Here is a 22,879-nt window from a genome sequence, read left to right as displayed (position 1 = left end):
ACTGTTTTCCTGGTGACAAAGCAGGGAGAGCGCACTGGGCTTTTTTTCCGTACAGCTTTGCTTTAGGCATGTAGAGACAACACAATGGTAAATGTACCCTAGAGATACTGGCATTTTTATACTAGGTTTCCTTTAAATGGGCTTCCAATTTCAAATATTTAAGAAATAGCCAGCGTAAACAAGACTGTAGAAGAGTTCCTGACTCGTTTCCTTCTCCTTGCATCCCCCATGCAAATCTTCCATTTTGTACACACACTTTGTTAGGTGAGGGACAGGTCAGAGGGAAACAATGATTCGGGAAGTTTCAGCAAAAACATACCTTTTGCAACAGTCCCTGGCTAATCACTCACTCTTTTGTTTCCAGGACCTTTGCCCAGTCTCAATGGACTCATTCTGTTTGCTCTTTCTTTACATACTCACACAGCTTACAAATTCATTCAGTGCCCATTGCAGGTGTCACCTGCATTCATCACTAAATAGAAAATTAATAATTTATGCCTCTCTGCTTATCACAGTAGCTTTAGGCTCTGTAGAAGCTTTTATCAGAGAGCTCTTGTAGAAGCAAAATCCATTAAATCACATCAATGCTGACATTTTTGATGGGTGTAAGGGTAGCAGAGATTAGGAGGCAATCCACCACTTAGGCCTTGATCACCTGTCAAAAACACTTTTTTTGATGGTGACTGTACCCACAATCAACCATGCTTTTGGGAGGGAGGCACAGAGCTCCTGAACTCAGGGGTTCTGCAAGTCAGATGCAGGCTTCATGCTGGGCACCTAGAAAATCTGTAATTCTCTACTAGTAATTCTCTCAATTATACAGATAATCTGTGTAGTAAGTACACAGAAGTTTATGGACCCCTTTTCAAGACAGCTGTCATCTATCTGATTGAAGGATGGCAGCTTCACCTCCGACCACGAAGCAAGTTTTCTACAGACAAGACTTAAGCATTCACAAACCTCATACCATCTACAGATCAGGTGGATGACATTTAATGAAAGGCATGGCTCCAGCGGGGTGCAGTCATGCACAAATCTGCATCTTGGCGTACAGGCACTGGGTGGGTAAAACTGTACAGGCAATTCTAGAAGCTCACAAAAGGCTTAAAGTATATTTAACTCCTCTTCCACTTGTACACTTTAAAATCCAGTACATTAGGCATGTTTTCCGTAAACGTAAGTTTTCCATACTGGTTCTCAGTGGCATTGAACACCACAGTACATCAAGTCTAAGTTGCAATTCAGTGACTGCCAGGAAAACATGTCTGCAGGCAAAATACACTCTGGTCTTGTACCACTAAAAAAATTCTTAAGAGTTCAGTGAAATTGTTTGTATGATCCTGCATTACAGTACTCTGAAGTTTAGCTAGTCCTGGGACATTTACCACTGCTCCACATCAACCTGAGTATAAGAATTCCCACTTTTGGTTTCAGTTCAGAGCCACTACAGTGTTTCTCTGTAAGGCTATTGCAATTTTTCATGTCAGATTGGAAATACAGAAAAGTAGGCATTTCTGTTTTTTTCAGAAATCCTTTTTAGACTGAGTCTTCTGTAAAAAAAAATAAAAAAATCACAAAATAAAAGGCTGTGCTTCATCTTCTCCACAGGCAACATTTAAAAGGCAACCATCATGAAGACATCTGTGCTTGCACAAGTAGGAGTAATCCAGATTAAAAGAAGCAGGGAAGAGCGGGTGCTTTAGGAAAGCAGAACATGAATAGTTTCCATTAGCATAGTGGAATAGAATTTAAGGAAGCCTCTTGACGTCTACCACCTTCATACTGTTAATTCAAGCAAGGATCAGTAGTCTATCAACTGTTTCTGCAGAGCAAGCAGAAACCCCATAAAAATACTGTAACTAGGAAATGGACTCCATGAATGTAAATCCAGTTCTAAAAAAAACATAAAGAGAAAGAATCAAGTCACATCCCTGTGTTTAAATCTTACTTAACTCAGTAGTGTAGATGCGGTGATGAGAGTGGGGTTAAGCCTTCAAGTACCCACATTTCAGTATTTTGCACACTGTTAAAAATTAAGAACCAAAATAAATGTTTAAATTCCTGAAAACATTCCCTACCAGATTATAAATATTTTTATGAGGTTAGATCAAGAGCTTAAACTAATTGGTAAGGGTTCCTTTGAGGTCTTTACGTTAGTTAGTTCAATGAAAAACAACCTCCAGGGTAGAGCATACCTTTAAGCACAACCTAAATAAAAAAACACCTCACTGAGTGCTCAGTAATGGGAGGAGGCAGGACGAACAGATGTAGGAATTTCAGATATTCGTTAATTGCTGCTTATTCTATCCCAACAAAAAAATATTTTCCTACCCCAAAACGTTTATTTAAGGTCGCTATTTTAAACAAACCAGATTTGAGCGTCATAGGGAAAACTCAAGTCCAAAGGTTTTTCTTTTTACATGGTGCACTGACCCCTACTCTCATTAAGGGCCATAAACGTTTATGAGAGTTTGTCATCAGCTTGCTGAGACAACACATTTTATCTAGTTTGTTAGAGCCACGTAACAATGACCTCCAAGGAACTTTCCATGAGACTGAACCTAGCACCTTCTCCTTCACCCCACATCCCAAAAGGTTTCTTGTGTGTGCGTGTGTGTGCATGTGTGTAAGCACCTAGCTTTTTAACTGATGTAAAAACCCAAGACTATGGAATGTATTTTCTTAAGTAAGGATTAAAATCAGAAAAAATTCATTATAAGAGAAGGAAATGCTACAGAGCTGAAGGAATAGACTTGGCGGTAAATACTATACTACCAATTCATCTTAATTAGGTATATTTCCTGAAACAAGTATTTACCTGTAATAGATCAGTAGTAAACATTTCCTTTACATTTCCCCTTTGTTCTTACACTCCGCTACCACTGGTTTTAAAGCCATCAGTTGTTTCTGTATTCAGAAGTATCCTCATCACTATCTATTTAACCAAAAATAAGACTAAATCCTCAAATGTAATCTTTGCTAAGAGAATTGCGTTTGACACGCTAAAATAAAAATCCTCCTTTCTGTAAGGCAGGTTTTGACACATCAGATTCCCTTTCTCTCCCTCTAACACCCAAACTAATCCTTCTCGGGTACACACGGCTAAGTTCACCTCAGCTAGCTAATGTACACTAGTATCTTGCATATGGTTTAAGCTGCATTTTCAGCCAACCACCACGTGCTAGAAATAAAAATGAAACAAAACAATTTCTCACGGTATCATTATGATACACACAATTAGTGTTTGCCCAGACTGGGGAGCTGGGGAAACCCCCCCTTCCTGGTACTGTCCACCCCAACAGGAGCCACAGGCAAGTTTCAGGATGGAGACACTGACCACCACCTTCACTGGGACCAGCAGAGGAAAAAGACCAAAGCCATGTCTCACATGTCTACAGAGGGGCATGTAATTAATGCAACATTAGTTACACGTAACATTAGTAACATTAATAAATTAATTACATGTAACTAATCTATAGAGGGACCGTAGAAGGAAGGGAAGTTCTGTGATACTTGCCTCTGCTTGGCCTTATTAAGGATCCCCCCCAACTGCACCCTGCCATGAGGTCTAATTCTCAGTTATTAAGAGAGCTGTGTCTCCTATCATGGAGATGAAGTTGTGAATAGTCTGTATTGCTGCATGAAGATGTAATATGCTTCTGGTTATTAAAAAACCATCAGGACAGATGAGCAGAGTTGGGTATTCGAAAAATAAAAGGATTTCTTAAGAGACATGAACTGATTCTAGACTGGCCTATTTTTTAAATAACAGTTTAAAATTTAAGAGAGCATCAACTACATATTTCAGCACTCTTACATTAAGCATTTTCTGTGCCTAGACACCACACGTTTACTTGGCGGATCATACGGAAGAAGAGTTGCTTAATCCAATACTGTCCACGACCCGCAGATGTAATTCTTACCAAGGCAGCAAAGAAAATGGAACCATCAAACATAGTCAAAGCAAAACCCTACTTAGTTTACTGTAAGTACAGCTCACATGAGCACCAAATACACCCAGCCAAATGCTGAAATTATTCATATTCTCTGTACTCGCTTTCAAAATAAGTGTGGGAAAAGTTCTCTCAGTAACACAACCACCTCCCTATCATTTCCATCTGAAGTCACTACAAACGTCGGTGAAACCTTCTTGCTAAGAGGAAGCATTTCACTGAAGTTATTTGTTTCCCTCATCATTATTCAGTCTCTGACTGTAGCTTTAACATTTCTCAGAAACTATGTCTACACGTTGTTAGATCACTGATCGAGTCACTGCAATGGATTTCCTACTTGCATTCTTCATTCCTTCTTCCTTCAGCCCTAGATCTACTTCATGCCCTCCTTGTTCCTTCTTGTGAACACTGGGTGGTTGACTGTTCCATGACAGAAATAACAACACAAGTGCGTGTTAACACCAGCAAATCCTGTCTTATAAGGACTTGAATTTCTATGAATGCTTTGACCTGGGATTTGCGGGGAAAAAAAAGAAAAAAGATGGCGTGTGTTTAAGGGAAAAGACCTAAACAGAGTACTACCCACTTAAGGGGCTGAAGTTTACGAAGTCAGACCAAATAAATCTCTGTAATACTGGGAGGTCATCTCTCTTGTTCTTACTGTACTAATTACCAACTGAGTAAGAAGAGATTTTCCTCCTAGCACACACAATGCTTAAAAGACTAGGAAAACACATTTCTTTTACTATTTTGGACCCTAAAACAGCAGCCATATGCATATAAAACCCCCTGCACTGATCAGTTTCCATCTGCACTGCACTAATGGTGTAATATATCCCCTGTAAGATACAATTTCCAAGCATTGTATGTATGAGTGCCACTATATGCATAAAACCTACAGAAAAAGCTATGCTAAAACTGAAGTTCACACCAGCACTGCTGCAAACCTGTGTATGCATCTGCTCTAACAATAGCATTTTCTTTCTTCTTATTATTCAAATGTTTTGGGTTTTTTTCTCGGCACATCATACCTGAAAGCAGATACACAGAGCTGAAATTCTTCTCCAGTTTGCCCAGGAGCACAGCAAGAAAGCAGTCAGATGAGAGAGAGGTCACATCTTTAGAGCTTTGGTCATACACCACCACTTCCTGCTTGCAATCAATTTCAATCTGAAACACAAGTAAAAATCAGAGTAAGATAGGAAGGAGGAAGATGATTAAAAAGCACCACGTTATCACCTGCATCAGGGTTACCACATGCTGCTATGCAGCAGTTCAGATTTGTAGATTTCTTACATAGCTGTACGCAAAACAGTTTTTATTTCATACTTAATATGCCTAATCAGATTTAATTCCTTAGGGAGTTTGTAAATTGATTATTTGCTCCAAGCTGAAGCACACTCCACAAATTTCTACTAATAAGTAATTTTATGTCACTTGTAAAATGCTCTACCTTCAGCTAGGGTGGTTGATTTGTTTAAAAAAGGCCCTACCTCAATTTCAGCTTTTGGTTTTTTGTATGTATATACAGTAAAGAGACCTTAAATTGCCTGAAGCCACACACATTTTAGCCATTTATACATCTTTTTATATAAGCTATGCTTTAGATAATAATAATTTGTTCAGTTAAAAAATGTTCAGTTTTTAACATTTCAGAGCAGGAACATAATACGTTATTTTTGTACCTAAAACATTTGAAACAAGTACCAATGGATAAAAAACCCAAAGACTCACACATAGATACAGATCAAGTTTTAACAGCTTAGCTATTTTCTTTTCACTGATAACACTATTTTAAAACAAAACCCCCAAAACAAACAACCCAAATCCATCAAATACTCACACAAAAAGCATTTTAAACAGGATTGACACCTACAGTTTCTTTGCAAACCATATGACCACATACTACACAATCCCCACCAACACTGACCCCAAAGCATCCTCCGAAGTTTAGGAGGAGAATGTTTCCTGCCTTAAGTACGTATGTTTCAGGGACTGTGCTTTGCAAGACATACAAGAACCCCGAGAGCACTCTTTCCAGTTTCTAAATCCCTCCCCCTTACTCTGTCACTTAAGGGAGAGCAGGCTACAAAGAATCCCAAAGATGAGCACAGGAGTAACCAACAGCCTCTTAGATCAGGTAAGAGCTCAGCAAAACTCAGTCCCCTAGTTGGTTTTTTTTTTTTTTCAAAATGGAATACCTAAAGATAAACTATTACAATTTGCCTTCCAGACCCTCCTTTAAACAAATACCCAGAATAAGAGGAAAATGACCCCTACCTTGTGTTTTGCTGAATGCTGAATGAGCTCTGTAATCAAAACTTTGTCCTGCTGCAGCCTCCGCTTCATAAGCTTGGAGCAGTTGATGTTGATGGCATCCAAGATGTGGGACGTATTGTATTCCACAAAGGGGCGGCTATCAATCAGCAGCAACTTTTCTGTACCACTCTCCAGCAAAGCCACCAACTTCTCGGCGACAATGAGTTGAGTCCTGATCATCTCATCGGCCATGACAACAATAAGGCCTCTTTCACCACCTCCCTCTCTAATTTGCTGCGATGATGTAATGGCTGTGTACTCAAAGGCTTAGCCACACCATTGTACCAGAAGTGTATGAGGTCATGCTGGTAGCGACTGGCAAAAGAAAAGTTAAACCCATTTTCAGAAAGAGCTCTTCAACTGAATGTCTCCTCCTGCTTCCAGTTTATTGCCGTTACAAAGGGTTCATTCCACAAAGCAGCCCCTCACATCTGATTCATCAGGAGATGACTATGGAGTAGCCATTTCACAATTCAAACAAAAGATGCTTTCTGGCTGCCGCTGCATTACATCATTCTTTACCTTTGCTCCCAACCATCAGCTTTACACCGGACTAAGAGCCTGTAAGAAGGGGAAGATAAAAAAAAAAAACCACAAACCAGATGAGGCCATGAAAGTTTCCAGAACAAAGCATTCAGCTCTGAGGCTAACTGCACAGTGCTCTGCACCATATAACAAACACACTCCTGCAAAGTTCCCCTCTCTGCTGTATATGCCAAACACCTAGGGAGGGTATTTGCAACTACAGTCTCTGAATCTATTCCAACAATCTTGCCTGGACAATTATCTTGTATTTCAGGCAACATACCCTGTCTTAATTGCAGACTTTTGTTGCCACTAGCTCTGCCTCTTCACAAAACTTTTGTTAGGATATAATTAAGAGATACTGCCCTAAATCATGGTATTCCTTTCAATAGCAAAACCAATTAAATGCGTTTCAGCACTTCACCACTTCGTAAGAAGTTGTAAAATCAGTTAAGATACACTTTTAAAGTTTAATGCCTTGGAAAGTATTTCACAAAGCAGCATGGCAAGTCAGGGAACCGAAACTTTACAAAAGAAATGATGAAACTTACACCTACCTCTCTCCTTTAAGAACGTGGTTGAAGAGAAACCAGAACACAAAGCTACATCAGGACACAAGCATTTTATTTGAATTAATCACCAGACGCGGAACAGAGGCCTCACGAATACACTAGTGAAAGGTAAAGCAGCGAGCTCTGTCTCTGGCCCTTCTGGAGCAGGTGGGACAGTTGCATGACATGCATTACACCTTCCACACACATGCTAAATAATATCTAAAGCAAACCATCCTTTTGTACAATCAGATCCTGACAGCATCCAACCCACATCAGCCAAAACGGCGGTGGCAGCAGCGCAGTAAAAACACCTGACGTGTTTCACTGCCTATTTGTATTACTGCCTCGTGGTTGTCCTGAGGCTCTTCAGAGTCTCCCAAAATACACTTCAGTGGAACAAACCCCTGGAAGAACAATGCTCAGAAAGGAGCCACCACAGGGCTCCATCCATAAGGCGTTTAGCTGCATTTTAGTGCACATAGTGCCGCAGCTATAGATGCAACAAAAACCAGGAGTCAACTTACTTTGCTCCCACGGTTCAAAACTTGGTCTCTTAGTGCAATCATGGACATTTACAGAGACAGCTGTCTACCTAAGGCTGCAAACAGCCTGCAAACAACCACTCCGGAGGAAACAAGCCACACATTCAGCCGTCTCGGTTATCAACTCCAGCGAGAGTGGGAAGCTGAGGGGGGTGACTTCTTCAGCTGAAGTGGTGGAGCTCATAGGTCAGAGCCTGTATGTGAAAGGACAAGCCTGACAGAGTTCTTCACCTTGTTAGTGTGGCAGAGTGTTTAAAAATAAGTAATTGGGGCTCAAATCAGTGCAGGGTAAAGCCGGCTCAGCAAGAAACCACATTTCTCCAGTTTGCATGTCTCATACCATCGCATTCCCTTTTCCTGTTTGGGGAAGCGATTTCAGGTCAGCAAAACTATGCAACAGCTCTTGCACAAGGCAAAGCCAGCCTTCGAGCAACTCTTATGTCTTAGTTCTCGCCAATGCCACCCCACCTGTGACCCAAGCAGCCTTTCTACCTCTGCTTTCTGCTGGCTGGGACAAAGTAACATAACACAACTGTGACAAAACTGAAGGGGCCAGATGGAGAAAACAAAAATCTGGTTGACTGACACTCTTGAGGCAGTAAAAATTTGTAAACAGAAGCAAGTTATGAGACTATGTCTTCCTGGATTCTTAATGCACATACAGGTACATATGGGGATGAAGATTTTTATATGGGGTTTTTGGTTTTTTATTTATTTTTTTTTAAATTTTACATCCTTGGTTTAACAGGTTCAGCTGGAAAACTCACATTTTACTTATAGTGTCTACTTACTGCTTCAGTTTGAATTTTTATTATTTATCTTAATTGCAAGAGAAATAACGAATTCAAACTAATTTATAGATAGTTTATTAAAAGTCCTCAAGTCAGTTGGGTTTAGTAATGGAAAATCCCAGGTCAGCAGATGTTTTACTCATTAGATGTATTATTAAAATCTACATATACAAAATCTTAAATAAATTAAATACTGAAAAAAGTACAAGCTTCACTTTAAGAACCAAAAAAAGAAAACTGAAAGAAACTTACTTCATGGGAATTTCATGTAGCAATACAAGAAAAACATCAGGTTTTACATAAACAGCCACTAGATTGACAAAATGTGATCTTCTATTTGCCCTGACTCTAGTGCTACAGAGCCAGTGCTTTTAAGCCTGTCCAGATGAATGGAAGCATACAGCAGTCAAATGCATATTGCTCCTAAACTACAAAAATTATTGGAAAAATTACTATACCAAGCCTTAATTAAATGTATTTTAGAAAAACCCTATCTTTGCAAGCTGGTTGGCAGGTGTGCTCCCCCTCAAAGAGTAGTCATTATATGACTCATATATATATAGCCTTAGGAAGGTATCAAAAGGCTATGCCATTATGCAAGGAGGGGGGAGTGAAACTTGATAGTTGTGTCCTTTTCTTTTTTTATTCAGAGAGAAAAAAGTATTCTGCATTTTTTTTATTTCTCCTAACATGTCCTGTCACAAATTTTGATTCTCTTTTATTTGTATCAAAGCCTGCCAGATACCAAACCCACTGAACTCAATGAAAACTTTTCCACTGGCTCTAGTGGGAATTGGCTCTAGCTCCTTTGCAAGCTAGACAGTTTGTTCGTGAACTAGACAGTTTGTTTTGATGGGTAAATTGCTGACTTAAAAGTCCAAGCAGTTGAGAAACCACAGAACTCTAAAACAGAGGCCATTAAAACAATATGTAATCTTTAATTTGCCATTTTCAGTTTGGGTATATTTCTTATCTTCTAAATACTTACTGCTCACTGCCTCAGCTTTCACTCTCGTATGACAGAAGTTTGTTTCAGAAGATTCTCAAAAAGAACTCAAACCACTTGTATATGGTGACTGGGCAAATAGCATGTAAAGAACATAAGGCAAGTGGGCTACCAGTCAAGAATTCTTTTAAATAACAGTTCTACCTTTAACATATATCTACACGTTAAGTTTCTGAAAGCATTCTGCTCATGGCTTGAAAGTAATAAACTTAACAGCAATGTCACCTCAAGTTATTGTGATTGAAGTCCTGTTTTGACAGGAACAGCTCCAATGGGCAGGGGAGGAACAACATTTTTATCAAGTATAGATTTTCGGGTTGTTTTAATTCTTTCTGTTTCTGGTACTATCAGACTTTGGGACCCACCTAAACAAGAGAAACTGGTAGCCTCCTCCTTTAGGTAAACACCAGAACCCTCCTCCCATTCCTAGTGACTGCTCTTGTAATTTAGCTACTACAAGGTGTTGAAATACCTGTTTCTTTTCTAATCATAGTTTGGAAAAAGCTAAACCTCAATTATGTTGCTGATCTTCAAGCTAGGAAGCCATCTTAGTCACAGGATGTTCTACACTGAAATCGGGATTACGGACAAGTGATCCGTAATCAAGCCATGAGAATACTGCATGAAGTCATTCACACACACAGTAGTAATACTGCACGGCTTCTTCCTCCTTGTAGGTGGACTGCAACACGTGGAACTGCTTGTTACCACTTCTTTTAAAGAAGAAAATTAATCTTAACTTGCTGTAAAACTAAAAATATCTGTTCCACACTTTCCCAGTACCTTTACAGTTTCTCCATATTATTTAAAGAACAAAAACAACAAAAGCCCTACTACCTTCCACAGAAACAACAGTGGATCTCCAATATGTACATGTAACGCTGCCACAGAACTACATGACCTCTCTGCCTCAGGGATTCCTGTTCCCATCCCAAATGGCTCAGATGGAGTGAAGCAGGCAACCACATAACTGGAAACCTGGCACTTAAGTTGTGTGTTTGATTCCTTAGTCAAAACAACTCACATTTTGTATGCACTCCTAATGCCTACTTCTACCGCTTTGACTCCAAGCGATTCCCTCACATCACAGCAGGACACTTGTTTGAGTTATCTCAGGCTTTGGCTCATGCGATAGCAACTATTTTTAAAGAGGCAGATGTAGTAAGAATGTATTTTAAAAACTCTCAGAACAACGCCCTAATTCTACCTCGGTTAAGGAACTATCTGAGAGCTTCCAGAAGCCTTGCCACAATCTCTGAAAGACTTGAACCTCACATAAGTAGATAACCTTGAAGCTGAACCTTGGTGTCATAAATACTCAGCAATTTTGCTCCCGACGTCACTAATGCCTGCTTCGTCAGGTGCCTACAGCAATACTCCCACATACGTCACTGCTGCATGGCAAAATGCCAACAAAATAACTTTACAGCATCTGAACATTAGAAGGTCCTGAAAGGCAGCTTTTGCATACTGAGCTTGAGTCACCTGAAAGATATGATTTTTTTAAAAAACATGTATTTTTCTGCTTTCTAGAAGCAAACACATGCACATATGAGAAAAATACTATCCTCCCCTGCAGTCAGATTCCCTTTCATGTTTCTCAAGATGGACACAAGCATAAAAAAGAAACCCAAAAGCTGAATCAAAACACAAAGGTAGGAGATTCTAAACTGCAGGGCACATGCCGCTGCTGGCACATCCACTGTTTTCAAAGGAGTATTTGGCTTCAGTGTTACTGAGCTGAGAGCTGCCTGTGGTTCCAGAGCCAGTGCCAACACCAGCAGCAGCAGTCCCTATCACCACAGCCACACGTGACACTTGACAAACAAGCCTACACAAATTCCTGCACCAGAGAGGAACTCCTGATCGCAGGGTGAATTCCCACTCCTGCACGTTTTTTTTTTTCCCCCAAAACATCTATGACAGCTAGAGCATTCCCTCACCAGCCTCAGAAAGATGGAAATAAAAGTTCTGGACAGGTGCTTGTAACCTGTGCTACTAGAGGCTGAGTGACAATTAAGGAAAGCAAGGCGAGGGCAGGCCAATCCCTGCTCAAGTTGCTGCTCATCAGTAGTGAGAAACACAGGATCTGCAGAGCATAAGGGGAAATAAAGACTTCTAAGTGAAAGTGAGGAATGGCTGTACTTGTTTGAACTCAGCAAGCAAGCCAATAAACTCCAGAGTTCAACAACTGTGTAACAAAAGCATAAGGTCTGGGACAAAAATGTAGATGAGGTGACAAGCAGCCTACCTCTTACCTGCCGCTGTGCAGAGAGCACGGGAATCACAAATGCTTGTGATTTAAAAGAGCAGCTCTTAACAAGGGCTTGTGCTGCTCAGTGAGGGGAATGAGGGTGTCTTTTGGCTTTTCAGAAGATTCTGTCATCATCTCATAAGCACATCATTTCCTCACACTGGTTGGTGGGGGTTGAAGAACACAGACTTTCCCTCACCCTCCCGAGCACACACCACTTTGGTGCAAGTAGAGAGCAGCAAGGAAGTTACTCAAACAGGAACACATAGTTTTTGGGTTTTTTTTTTTTTCTTCTTAAATGTCACTTCCATACCATGTTCTTAGAAGAGAAGCAGTTTTAAGAATTTCACCCTGCTTTCCTTTGCTTATTCTGTATGATCAGAATGGCTGCTCCCTCCTCTCCTACTTTCAGTGCATCTGTACTTTAGATCTGTATATGTAGTCAAAGTGGATATAATTTTCGTTGTAGAAACAGCAGCCACACGCATTTTAGATTACATGCTGTATATTCATAAGAAAGGCAAATGTAATTCCTTGAAAAAAAATAGATGAAGGAGAATTTTCTGTTCAGTACCCTATTGCCCTTCATCCTACTTTAATACTCAGTTTTGATTAGTAGTTCTAAAGGAAAGTCACCCCACTTCACTGTGCTCAGCAATCTGAAAACTGAAACATGGAGAGAGAAAGAATCAGAAAGGTAATCAACTTCTCATGAGAATAAGCTGCATAATAAACCCCCTCCAGTTCAAATTTTTAAGCTCATTCTACTTCTACACCTACTGCCTAGCAACACTTTTACCACCAGCACTCTAAGACAACTGGACAAAGCTAGATGGATGGACCTTCCAATTAGATAACAAGATACTGCTTTTCATACAAATAGTGGTCTTTGAAATAACTTCTTCTACTACCAAAACCAAACCAAAAAATACACCACCAAAAACATTTTGCTGACCTACTCAACATAGCCCTCAAATATGTGCAACGTGCTTGCAAATATCATCCATGCACCATCACCAACTGTAACCAGTATGATGGATTAGCATCACTTGCATTTACCAAGAAGCCAACCTCTTTGACATTCACTGTAAAACAATAAACTTTTTATGTATTATAGCAGGGAAACCTGACTGATAGAATGTGAGCTCATGGGAAGCATTATAACACGCTGTTAATGTGTTATATCACTCTATTCAACAGCTCAGTGACTTCACCTGGGGACTCCCTTCTCCACCCATACAAGCAGGGAGCTTCTTTCCGTTTCAAAACACTTTTTCACTTCAGGTTCACAGCATATTTCTGTGACATCCAGAATGAAAGCTTACCTAATCCGCTCCAAAAAATACTATAATACAGAACATTTTTAGTTTTTTGTTGCCTGGTAAACTAGGCAACCAGGAAAAGTGTCAATGGGTTTTTAAAAGATCATTCTCTCTATGACTTCCAAGTCAAAGCAACTGAAAACTCTGGAGTACTTTGATATGTACTCATTATTGTTTCATGTCAAAAAACAATTACTCACCTACATTTAACTCCGAATCTAAATGGGCTGAACAGGACAGAGGGAGGGTGGTCCACATACAAAGGCCAGCAGAGGGAAATACCTAAGCATAGGAAAAATTAAAAAAAAAAAAAAAAAAAAATCCTTATTAAAAGACCAAAAAAAAAAACCCCCACCAACCTAGAAAACGGATTTCACACTTTCAGTGCAGTCATTTGCTGTAAAACTCCCCCAAACACGTGAAAACCTAGGTGAGAAGAGACTTAATAAAACACTAGCATTCATTTACTTGTAAAGGGTCTGAAATAGAAAGTTATGCTATACTGATAGGAAAAAAACCACCAAAAACCAAACAGCAAGTTTCTCCACTATCTTTAAAAAGAAAAAAGGTTGGAGATGCTTCAAAAAACAACAAACAAACAAGAACCCCGACCAACAATAGCCTTATACACAATTTGACACATCTCCCTGCCAGAAAACTAATGTGTAACTAGCATTCACGGGTGATGCATTTGCATGAATTCAAAAACACTTGTTCACTATCTGTTAATATAGGAGGCTGCCATAAGTCTGATTACAGCTATATATTGCATGGACAAAGACTAATGAAACAGAACATCTCGGATAAATAATCCCACCTCCCCACACACTAAACAGGCCAACACTGGAAACTGGTAATACTGGCATCACCAATCATCACATACAGTCATACCCGTACAACTTCTGTACGAAGCACCTGCTGTTCCTACAAGAATGCATTAAATTATAACCTTTACAGGAGGAAGTAAAAATAAACACATTAGTGTCAATTCCAAACCGTTTCCTGGGCAGCTAAAACCAAGATTCAAATCATGACTATCAAGAGATGACAGCTCCACTTAATCACTGTAATATAACCCACGATAATAAATTACTGCCAAGCACTGCCTCATTACGAAACCCAGGAGTGGCTCCAAACCATGTAGTAAATGACATGACAACCATGAAGAGCCATCGCAGCAGAGGGTTGAACACATTACGACAGCCGGTGAACAGATTCAAAACGCACGTCACGCTGCAAGGAAAGGAGCTACAGGAATCACCTCTTTGCCTTGAGGCAACTGCTCTATAAGCCTCGCAAACACTGTCAGCAGACTGTGGGGTAGAGTCTTTCAGACAGAGGATTAAAGATTTTGTGCCCAGAACACTGCTTGCTGGGACGGACACCTTTACTGGCACCCGCACATTTGTCCCCGGGAGGTCCCAGGCTGCAGATCCCCTCGCTTGCCCATCATTAGCACATGGCGTACCTACGCCAGGGCAGCAGGGCAGAGGTGGACGAGAAGTTCTGTTGAAGATTGTGGCAGGGCTGTTTCTCCCCCTGCCTGCTCTGTCTGGCAGATACCCTTCCGAGCCCCTGGCAGAGGCTCTGCAGGTCACCCTTGCTCCTTCCTCTAGCTCAGTGGCAGAAGCCCTGCAGAAGGCAACAGAGGACAAAAAGAAAGCTCATCCTACTCATTGTGTTTGTCACTATCCCTTTTTCTAATCTCATCCCTGGAAATGAAAGCTAACCTAGTGTTTAACACCGATTAGGTTTTGCCTAGGGATAAGACCCTATGATCAGAGACCACCTTGTGACAGTCCAAGCAAGTATTGGGACAAAAAGCATCTCCCTTTCTGTTCCTTAGTGCTTCACATGCAGTTTCTGAAGTGTCATGCAGTCTTCGCATTCACCAATGCCTGTCATCCACACATCTCCAAAGTCCTTACAAACAAACTAGCTACCACGTCAGGAAACTATATACTATTTTTCCCACTTTAGTGAACAGAAGTAAATCAGGTGCTTAACGCAGGTCCCAAAAGCCCTCATTTCACCACTGGATGCAATTAATTCTGCTGAAGAGCAGATGAGAAATAAAGCATATACTTAATTTCAACATCATTTACTGGAAGGAGGTGTCACATTTTTAGAACAGGATCCACTCACGACTGGAGAGTGAGCTGCTGCAAGTTCAGCCATAAGCATTCAGCGCATTTGGAAATTCCCTGGCAATGCTGTTAAAGGAACAGACGTTTCCTGTAATTTTCGGAAACATTTTATATCCCCCCTCCTCCTTTTTAGCCTTGGTGGTAACAAGGGGGAGGGAGAGAAACGATACCGTATTACCATTAAGTGAAATATGAAAGAGCCACCCAAGTTTAAAGTGGAAACTTCAGCTATTTGTGCTTAGGAGAAATCTTTTTTAAAAGAAAGTCTTTCATCATTAAGAGGCCAGGATTTTTCTGCTGACTTTTAGAAAAGAAATATACATCCTTTCAATTAGGGTGAATTACAAAAGGATATAAACTTGCCTTTTTAGTTACTTCTGGCAAATAAGAAGTCCTCCAGGCCTTACTTAAATACTTTTTTCTATTCTCCAGAATTACAAATGGAAGCCTTTTTTAGTCTTTTCTTGCTCAGGGCCTTCCCTAAACTGCAGCTAAACGAATCCAACCAGTCAGGTCACACAGTGCCTTCCTCCCACAGCTACCAGCTCTGGTGCATCAAGCAAGCTAGCAGCCCGGGAGAGACTAAGCAGTCAAGCATGACAGCATCCTTCTAAGGATGTACCTACCTCTCCTTTCCTAAAAGTTTAATCCTGTCCTTCCCTAAAAATCTAACGCTGTATGAAGTATCTGGCATAAAATTTATAACATTTACTATAAAGTAATTTTACAACTTACCTATGTAATCCAAGTGTAAAGAGATCCAACCCAAAGCCACAGCGTGTAACATAAGAAACACAAACCAAATCAAAACCAGAAGACAGCTGCCTATCCTTACAAAACACATCATGAGTGCTCTTGGGTTCCTGTACACCAAATGGTGAAGTTTCATCATTTAATTGTGACAACTGGCAAAATCCATGCCTGCTAGTCTCCACCAGCAACTGCATTTTAGCTTTCCATTCAAAACCACAAAGTACAAAGAGGGAAACCCTCAAAACGCTGAGATACTTTAGAAATCCTCAAGCTGTTGAAACTCCAGCATATCCTTGCTCTTTGTAGAATAAGACTGCTTTACAGCAGCCTCTTACACGACACCAAGGTTTCCACCTACTACACGATCCGCACATCCCGAATCACCTGACAGTGTTCTGCAGCTCTGTAGACCAGCAGAAAGAGTGGCTTTTGTATTTTACATGGTCATCTTTTTTGCTGAAACAGATTAAAAGGAGTGCTCTGAAGAGTAAGCACTAAATAAACATCCAGCACAGCTGTTGTAGTAGTCTGTGCTACTTCTTTAAAAGGCTTCCCATGAAAGAAGATAAAATGCGACCTCAGACTCTTCAGACAATGCTTAGCCTTTAAGTTTAAGGCCTTTTGCCTAGTGAGAGACTTTAAGGGGGAGATGTTCAAATAATATGGGCCTGCAAGTACGGAGCCAAAAATTTAAGGAAAAAAAAAAAAGCGCAACTCTGATCTGCTTTGTGGTCACTGTATGATGAAAACAGAAGGTGGATCTGAAGCCTTCATACAAGAACCAGGATGGATTAAAGGCAGAGGATAATGATGGTAATTTTATTAGGGAAATAAATCAGAATAGCTTCTGGGCAAGGCAGGGGTGAATTTCTTGCAACAGACTTTTTAATGAGTCTTCTCTCAAATTAAATTGAATGACTAAAGATCACAGTGAGTCAATTCCCTTAAGAACAGAGACATGTAAACTGCTTCCATGGTATGGTACGCTGTGGGTTAAAATGTTCTGGTCTTTCACCCATTTGAGGAAATGACACCAGTTATCCCGGAAGGCAACATGCACATTCAACCCCTTCAGATCAGGGCATGAGAAAGTTTGGAAGGAATTTCTTTTTCTTTTTTTTTTTTTTTTTTTTTTTTATTACACTGTCAACATTAATACTTTTTTTCTTCCTGCTTGTGTCTGAAAATATAGTGCTGTAGTGCACTGCATTCATGTCCTGTCAGTGGTACAGAGAAACATCTAGAAGTTTTAAAAAAATATTTAAGAAGTGTTAATTAGATCTATTGTCAAACTCATTTAGAAAATTGTCTGCACACTCAAAATTAGTATTATGAGCACTGTATGCTACATAGTGATAAAAGCACATAGAAGCATCTTCAGAAAGGATGCTGGGCCAAATAAAACATTGACATTACATATATGCAAGCTCAGTCCTACTCAGAAAAGCAGTTAGGTTTAATTGTGTTTCTCCTTAAATGACATCTATATGGCAAGGAAACAGAATAGATGGTGGAAAACAGTGAGTTCACAAATGTGATACAGCTTCACTATCTTGAGGTGGGGTAAGAGAAGGAAACAGAGGTATACGATGTACAGCAAAGGCTCCCAATTAATGTGAAATAATTAAAGTAGTTAGCTCTTCCCAGAAATTAAACAGTTGCAGTAATCCTGTCAAGAGGTTTCCTGTTCTGGGCTGTGCAGAGTAGGAAGGGGTTCAGCTATAACATGGAGTGACTGCAGAACTGCAGATGAAGCCCAGAAAATAAACTGATAAACTCCTAGATCCAGAGGATTTGGACCCACATCTCTTACTGTGATGTAAGACTCCTGATAGCTCACACACTGGGATCAGAACATGTTTTCCTGCCTCATTTGTACCCACAAAGGTAATTCTGATGACCTACTTATTAAAACCGCTTTCAAATTTTGGTTTAATTGTCAAGATGGTCAAGAAGGCCCATCAGGGCCTCAGTTCAGGAACAAAAGCAGAAGTCACTGAGTATCTCACTGAGCTACACTCCAGGTAACATGCCCTGGTACACCTTTCCCAAAGGATCCCAGCTGTTTCTTTGAATATGAATCATGTTATACAAGACCTGCAGTGGTACCAAAGCCACACTTCTGGCATGGTAACCACATGGCTGGAGAGAAAAGCTGTATGTATCTTTACAATGGAAGGAGAGAGCAGAGGGTGACTTACATTCCCCAGCTGTGCCTCTTACATCACTATTACCATTTAAAGTGAAGGAAGAAGAGTGACATAACCACAAAATGTATTAATTACCCTTAAGAACCACTGACAAAATGTCACTGCCATTACATCTAGTTTGCAAGATGAGGTTTTTTTAAAGTTTCAAGAGCAAAAACACACAATAGTGAACTGAGGGAGTAAGTTCTGTTATTATCTGGTATGTGCCTTAGTCAAAGATCAGGTCAACAAGAAATGTTCTGTAGCAATCTAGCTGGGCTTCTAACAAGATTTTTAATAGCAAAGAGAAACAAAACATATTCCTTTAAATTACATTTGTATTATCCTGTTTGAAGTGTGCTCACATGCAGGCACAGCTGTGTACAAATCTATACACAAGATTTTTTATTTCTCCAGAATTTGTAGAGGTGCTCTGTTTTACACAGTCCTTTTAAAAGCAACCAGAAAGGCACTGATTGTTGTCAAAGTAATCCCAAGCTAGGAAAGCTCAATATACTTCTGCAATAACTGAAGTAATATATCAACCAAATGGATCAACTTCAGTGCATGCAGAGCCAACTAAAATACTTGGGAAGAAGCGTATCATCTGCAAACTGCAAGTTCCTTGTATTTCTTAGGTGCCCAGAAATGAAAGAAACACCAGTTATTTGTCAATGATCATGAACACATCGATAAATAATACTGATTAGTTTTATAATAACTTACAAACTATACATAAATTGCTGTTGATACCACTGGCAAATGTTCTGATCATTTTCAGACAGACTTGCAGTCTGCATGTGAGCAACCCATAGAAAGGAGTCAGGGTTTGGTACGCGATCCTGAGGTTTTTACCTCCAGGAAACCGATCCTGAAGGATAAAGGTATACGATGGGTGGTCCTTAATCACTTCCTTTATGTGAAGATTGAGGTCAGAGTGGAAAAAAAGCCAAGGAAGGAAGTCTGTAGCACCCCTCAAACACACACACACACACACCTTCCTGAAGAAGTCCTCCGATGGTTTAGAGGGTTAACCTGCACTTTAAATGAAGTAGTCAGGGGTTGGGATAGAAATAAACAGCTTGCACAAGCAACACACTGTGCTATTAAGTTTTCAGAAGTGACTTAAAAAATAGGTCAGTCTAATTTGTGGCTGATACTTTGTTCCTTCACCACTATGAACTCACAATGATGTCAGTCTCATGTTCAAACATGCCACATTTAGCAGCATACAGGCTTCCTGAGAGACTCTCTCAGCCTTCCTTTGTGCAAAAGCCTTCTGCCAGATTCTTAGCTCATACTTCACTGACTCAGGCATGCCACTCCGATTTCAAGGGAGTTACACTGGCTTCCCGTCAAATACTGCACAGTTTGAGGGTTTTTCCCCCCCCCCTTTTTTTTTTTTTCTAACTTTACTGACTGAAAGTTTAGAGAATATGTGGCCATATTCAGGTTGCTGTTTTAGGCCTCACCTTCATTAGACACATCCAGAAGAGTACTGCCCATTAAAAGGTGTGGGAAACAGGTGTTCTTCACTAACTCAAATCCACCCTTCCATGCTTAAAGGGGGCTTATAAGAAAGATGGAGACAGACTTTTTACCTGGGCCTGCAGTGACATGACAAGGGACAATGATTTTAAACTGAAAGAAGGTAGGTTTAGACTGGACATAAGGAAGAATTAATTTTTTTTATTATTTTTTTTTTGCAACAAGGGTGGTGAGACACTGGAACAGGTTACCCAGAGAAGCTGTGGGTGCCCCATTATTGAAAGCATTTCAGGTCACGTTGGCTGGGGCTTTGAGCAACCTAGTCTAGGGAAAGATGCAGAAAGGGCATCGGACTGGATGATCTTTACAGGTCCCTTCCAACCCAAACCATTCTGTGATACTTCCCCATCCTTACCCAATTGAAAGAAAGTCTAGATGCCCCTGTATTCTACTCAAATTCAGCTAACCCTTGAGGATGCAAAGCATCCCACAGAACTGGAACTTCATTCAGAAATGCCTCCTATGCAGCCACCCCAAGAAAACTAAAGCACACTCACATACAGAAGCTAATCTGTCTGCATAACTTTTGATTTTCAAGGTATCTTTTCATTATTATTTCTGACACAAAGCTTGCTGCAGGGTTTTTAAGCATGCTAGCAAAGACAATAGCTTGTGAAGCACAAGGATATTGTAAGCTTGTCTAGATACAAAACTTCATATGAGCTTTGGACCCAGCATTAGCCTTTTGCAAGCGTCTTTAGCTAGACTCAAGTGAAGCAGCTCTTTGAACCACCACTGCTGCTTGTGTTGCCTGAATGGGAAACTTAAACTGAAAAAGATAAAGGAGAGATTTTAAAAGCAGTTATTAGCCCCTTCCACTTCTTGCCTGTCAGTGGGAGGCTGACTGAGGTGCCACCCTACCTCACCCCCACCGCTCTTCCTCTCATCCTCTCAGATGGGCCAGATCAGCCTTTTGTGAGGCTGCTCTCTGCACCTGAGGGCACCAACTAATCTCCAATGGGAGTAAAGGAAAGCCATCTAAGAATACAATGGTAGGTAAAAAAAACCAGGTCACTCTTGGAAAATTGCCACCTGCAAGCTCGTTCTTAATGATTCTCACCATTTAACTCATGTTTATGCCTGTCACTAAGTAGCTATACTTAACATTGTGTGCATCTTAACCAGCTAATCTATGTTTCCCACTGCAGCAGCCACCACAGACACTCTAGCTCACAAACACTCAGCTGGAACAGAAGGAAAAGAGGAAAAAAGGGTGACCATTTATATGCTGCTAAAGCATTTCTCTTGGTGATACACTAAGAGAGATATAATACTAGCCCAGACTCTATCATTCTCTTATTCACAACGCCGTGTTTTCCAACTGGTACTAATATTTTTGTTTGGGGTTTTTTGTTTGCTTGTTTGTTTTAAACTACCATGTCAGTATGTTCAAACCTGTATCATACATCCATAGAACAAGACTATTGTCTGAATCCTTAACGTGGTTAGAAAAGTATCCTGCTCTGTCTCGGGAAAAGACACATTATCTCATGGTCATTTCCAGCACCACATGAAATTCTAGCTACACTCTATGAAAGAAAACATACAGATGTCGTTCACAAGAACTGCATATCCAACTAATCCCACTATTACTGCTGTATCTGCAAATGCCCAAGGATACAGGAAAGGCAAGTCTTGCAGGGAGAGGTGACATCTTTTATCAGACCAGTTAATGTGGAGCGATAAGAAGAGGGAGGGCATGAACTCCAGAATGCACAAGCCCTTCCTCACATACACAGACATGAAACAGAACCAAACTGTGACACAGAAACAAAAGCTAAGGCTTCCAAAACATCTCCACATCCAGCCTGTCCCTCTTCCCAAACAGGAAAATAAGAAGTCCAAAGCACATCCCGAAGTATGCCATAAATTACCCAATGAATCATATTCCTCATGGAAACTGTCTGGCTGAAGACACACCACTGAAAATGTGTGATAAAAGACAGAAAGAAACCTAAAAGATACCCATTCCCCAAATTCTTGGAGTTAATACCAAAACAAGAAAATCCTGGAGTCATCACGGAGTTACTAGATTTGTGGTACATTTTTCCCATAAACAAACTTCTCTGGATTATCAAATTGTTTATTATTATTAACTCAAACTTGACCTAGATTTAGCTTTATATTAGCTGCTTTTGTTTAAAGTTTTAAGTGGGGTTTGTGTTCTTGAAACCTTGCCTGTCTTCCCCAAACTAATGAGTTTAAACTCGGGGAGGGCGAGGGCAGGGAACATCACGCAAAAAAAACCCTCCTTTAAAAACCTTTCTTACACCCTGTCTGAAGTTTGTACTTGGGTTTTTTGGGTTTTTTTTTTTTGGAGGGGGGGTAGGGGAACCAACCAAAAAAACCCAGCCCCAAACCAAAACCCACTACATAACAAAACAAAACACAACCACATACAAAAATTATAGTTTCCTTAAAAGTATTTTTCAGATTACTGAAAAACTTGGACAATTTCCAGCTACAAGTAAAACCGTACTGCATTACTCAAAATTATAGAAGTTTCATTCTACAATGCTATGAGGAGATGATAATTTAGCCCTTTTAAAGTAAAACAAATTTTCTATTCCTTCAATTCCAAATTGATTTAAAGGTATCAGTGACAAAGACAGCAGGTGAGATTAGACATATTTGCCTTTACAAAGTCATGACAGTGATAGATGTAGCTGATGTGTTTGTTACCTGGGGCTCTCTCCTTTGGTTTTTAATTTTATTTGGATTGCAAAGAAAAGTTACGTAGCTAGTTTGCCACTTGCAGTGGTGTATGCAGCTAGGCTCTCCACGGGATCTCTGAGTGGCATGAAAGGACTGACCCCGGTGGAGTACTAGGTATCATGGCAATGGAGTACTAGAAGTCATGGCAAAAACACACCTGAGAGAAGCCTATTTCTGCCAACGAATGTGAAAAGTGTTTCAGATGTGCAGACCTAGGCAAGAAATCTTTTCCAGAAAAGACTTCATCCCTGACTGCAACTG

General features: G+C 40.3%; 1 protein-coding gene across 12 annotated transcripts in view; it reads right to left on the bottom strand.

The window, feature by feature from the left end:
- The window catches only part of DUSP16 (dual specificity phosphatase 16), a 70,234-nt gene that overhangs the window by 26,134 nt on the left and 21,221 nt on the right, over positions 1–22,879 (bottom strand). For 6 of the 12 annotated variants that reach the window (XM_040596121.1, XM_040596119.1, XM_040596124.1 and 3 more), the window contains 3 exons: positions 13,467–13,548; positions 6,234–6,833; positions 4,985–5,123 (listed from right to left, as the gene is read on the bottom strand). In XM_040596121.1, the coding sequence (XP_040452055.1) occupies positions 4,985–5,123; positions 6,234–6,464 (370 nt within the window). In that variant the 5' untranslated portion in view covers positions 6,465–6,833; positions 13,467–13,548. Of the gene's footprint in view, positions 1–4,984; positions 5,124–6,233; positions 6,834–13,466; positions 13,549–13,625; positions 13,646–22,879 lie in introns of those variants that run through there. The other 6 variants (XM_040596126.1, XM_040596128.1, XM_040596120.1 and 3 more) reach the window with 6 other exon arrangements.

Source organism: Falco naumanni, chromosome 5, assembly GCF_017639655.2.
Source record: "Falco naumanni isolate bFalNau1 chromosome 5, bFalNau1.pat, whole genome shotgun sequence".
NCBI lineage: Eukaryota > Metazoa > Chordata > Aves > Falconiformes > Falconidae > Falco > Falco naumanni.
Note: the sequence above shows the minus strand (reverse complement) of the source record. Positions and strands in the feature narration are given on the sequence as shown.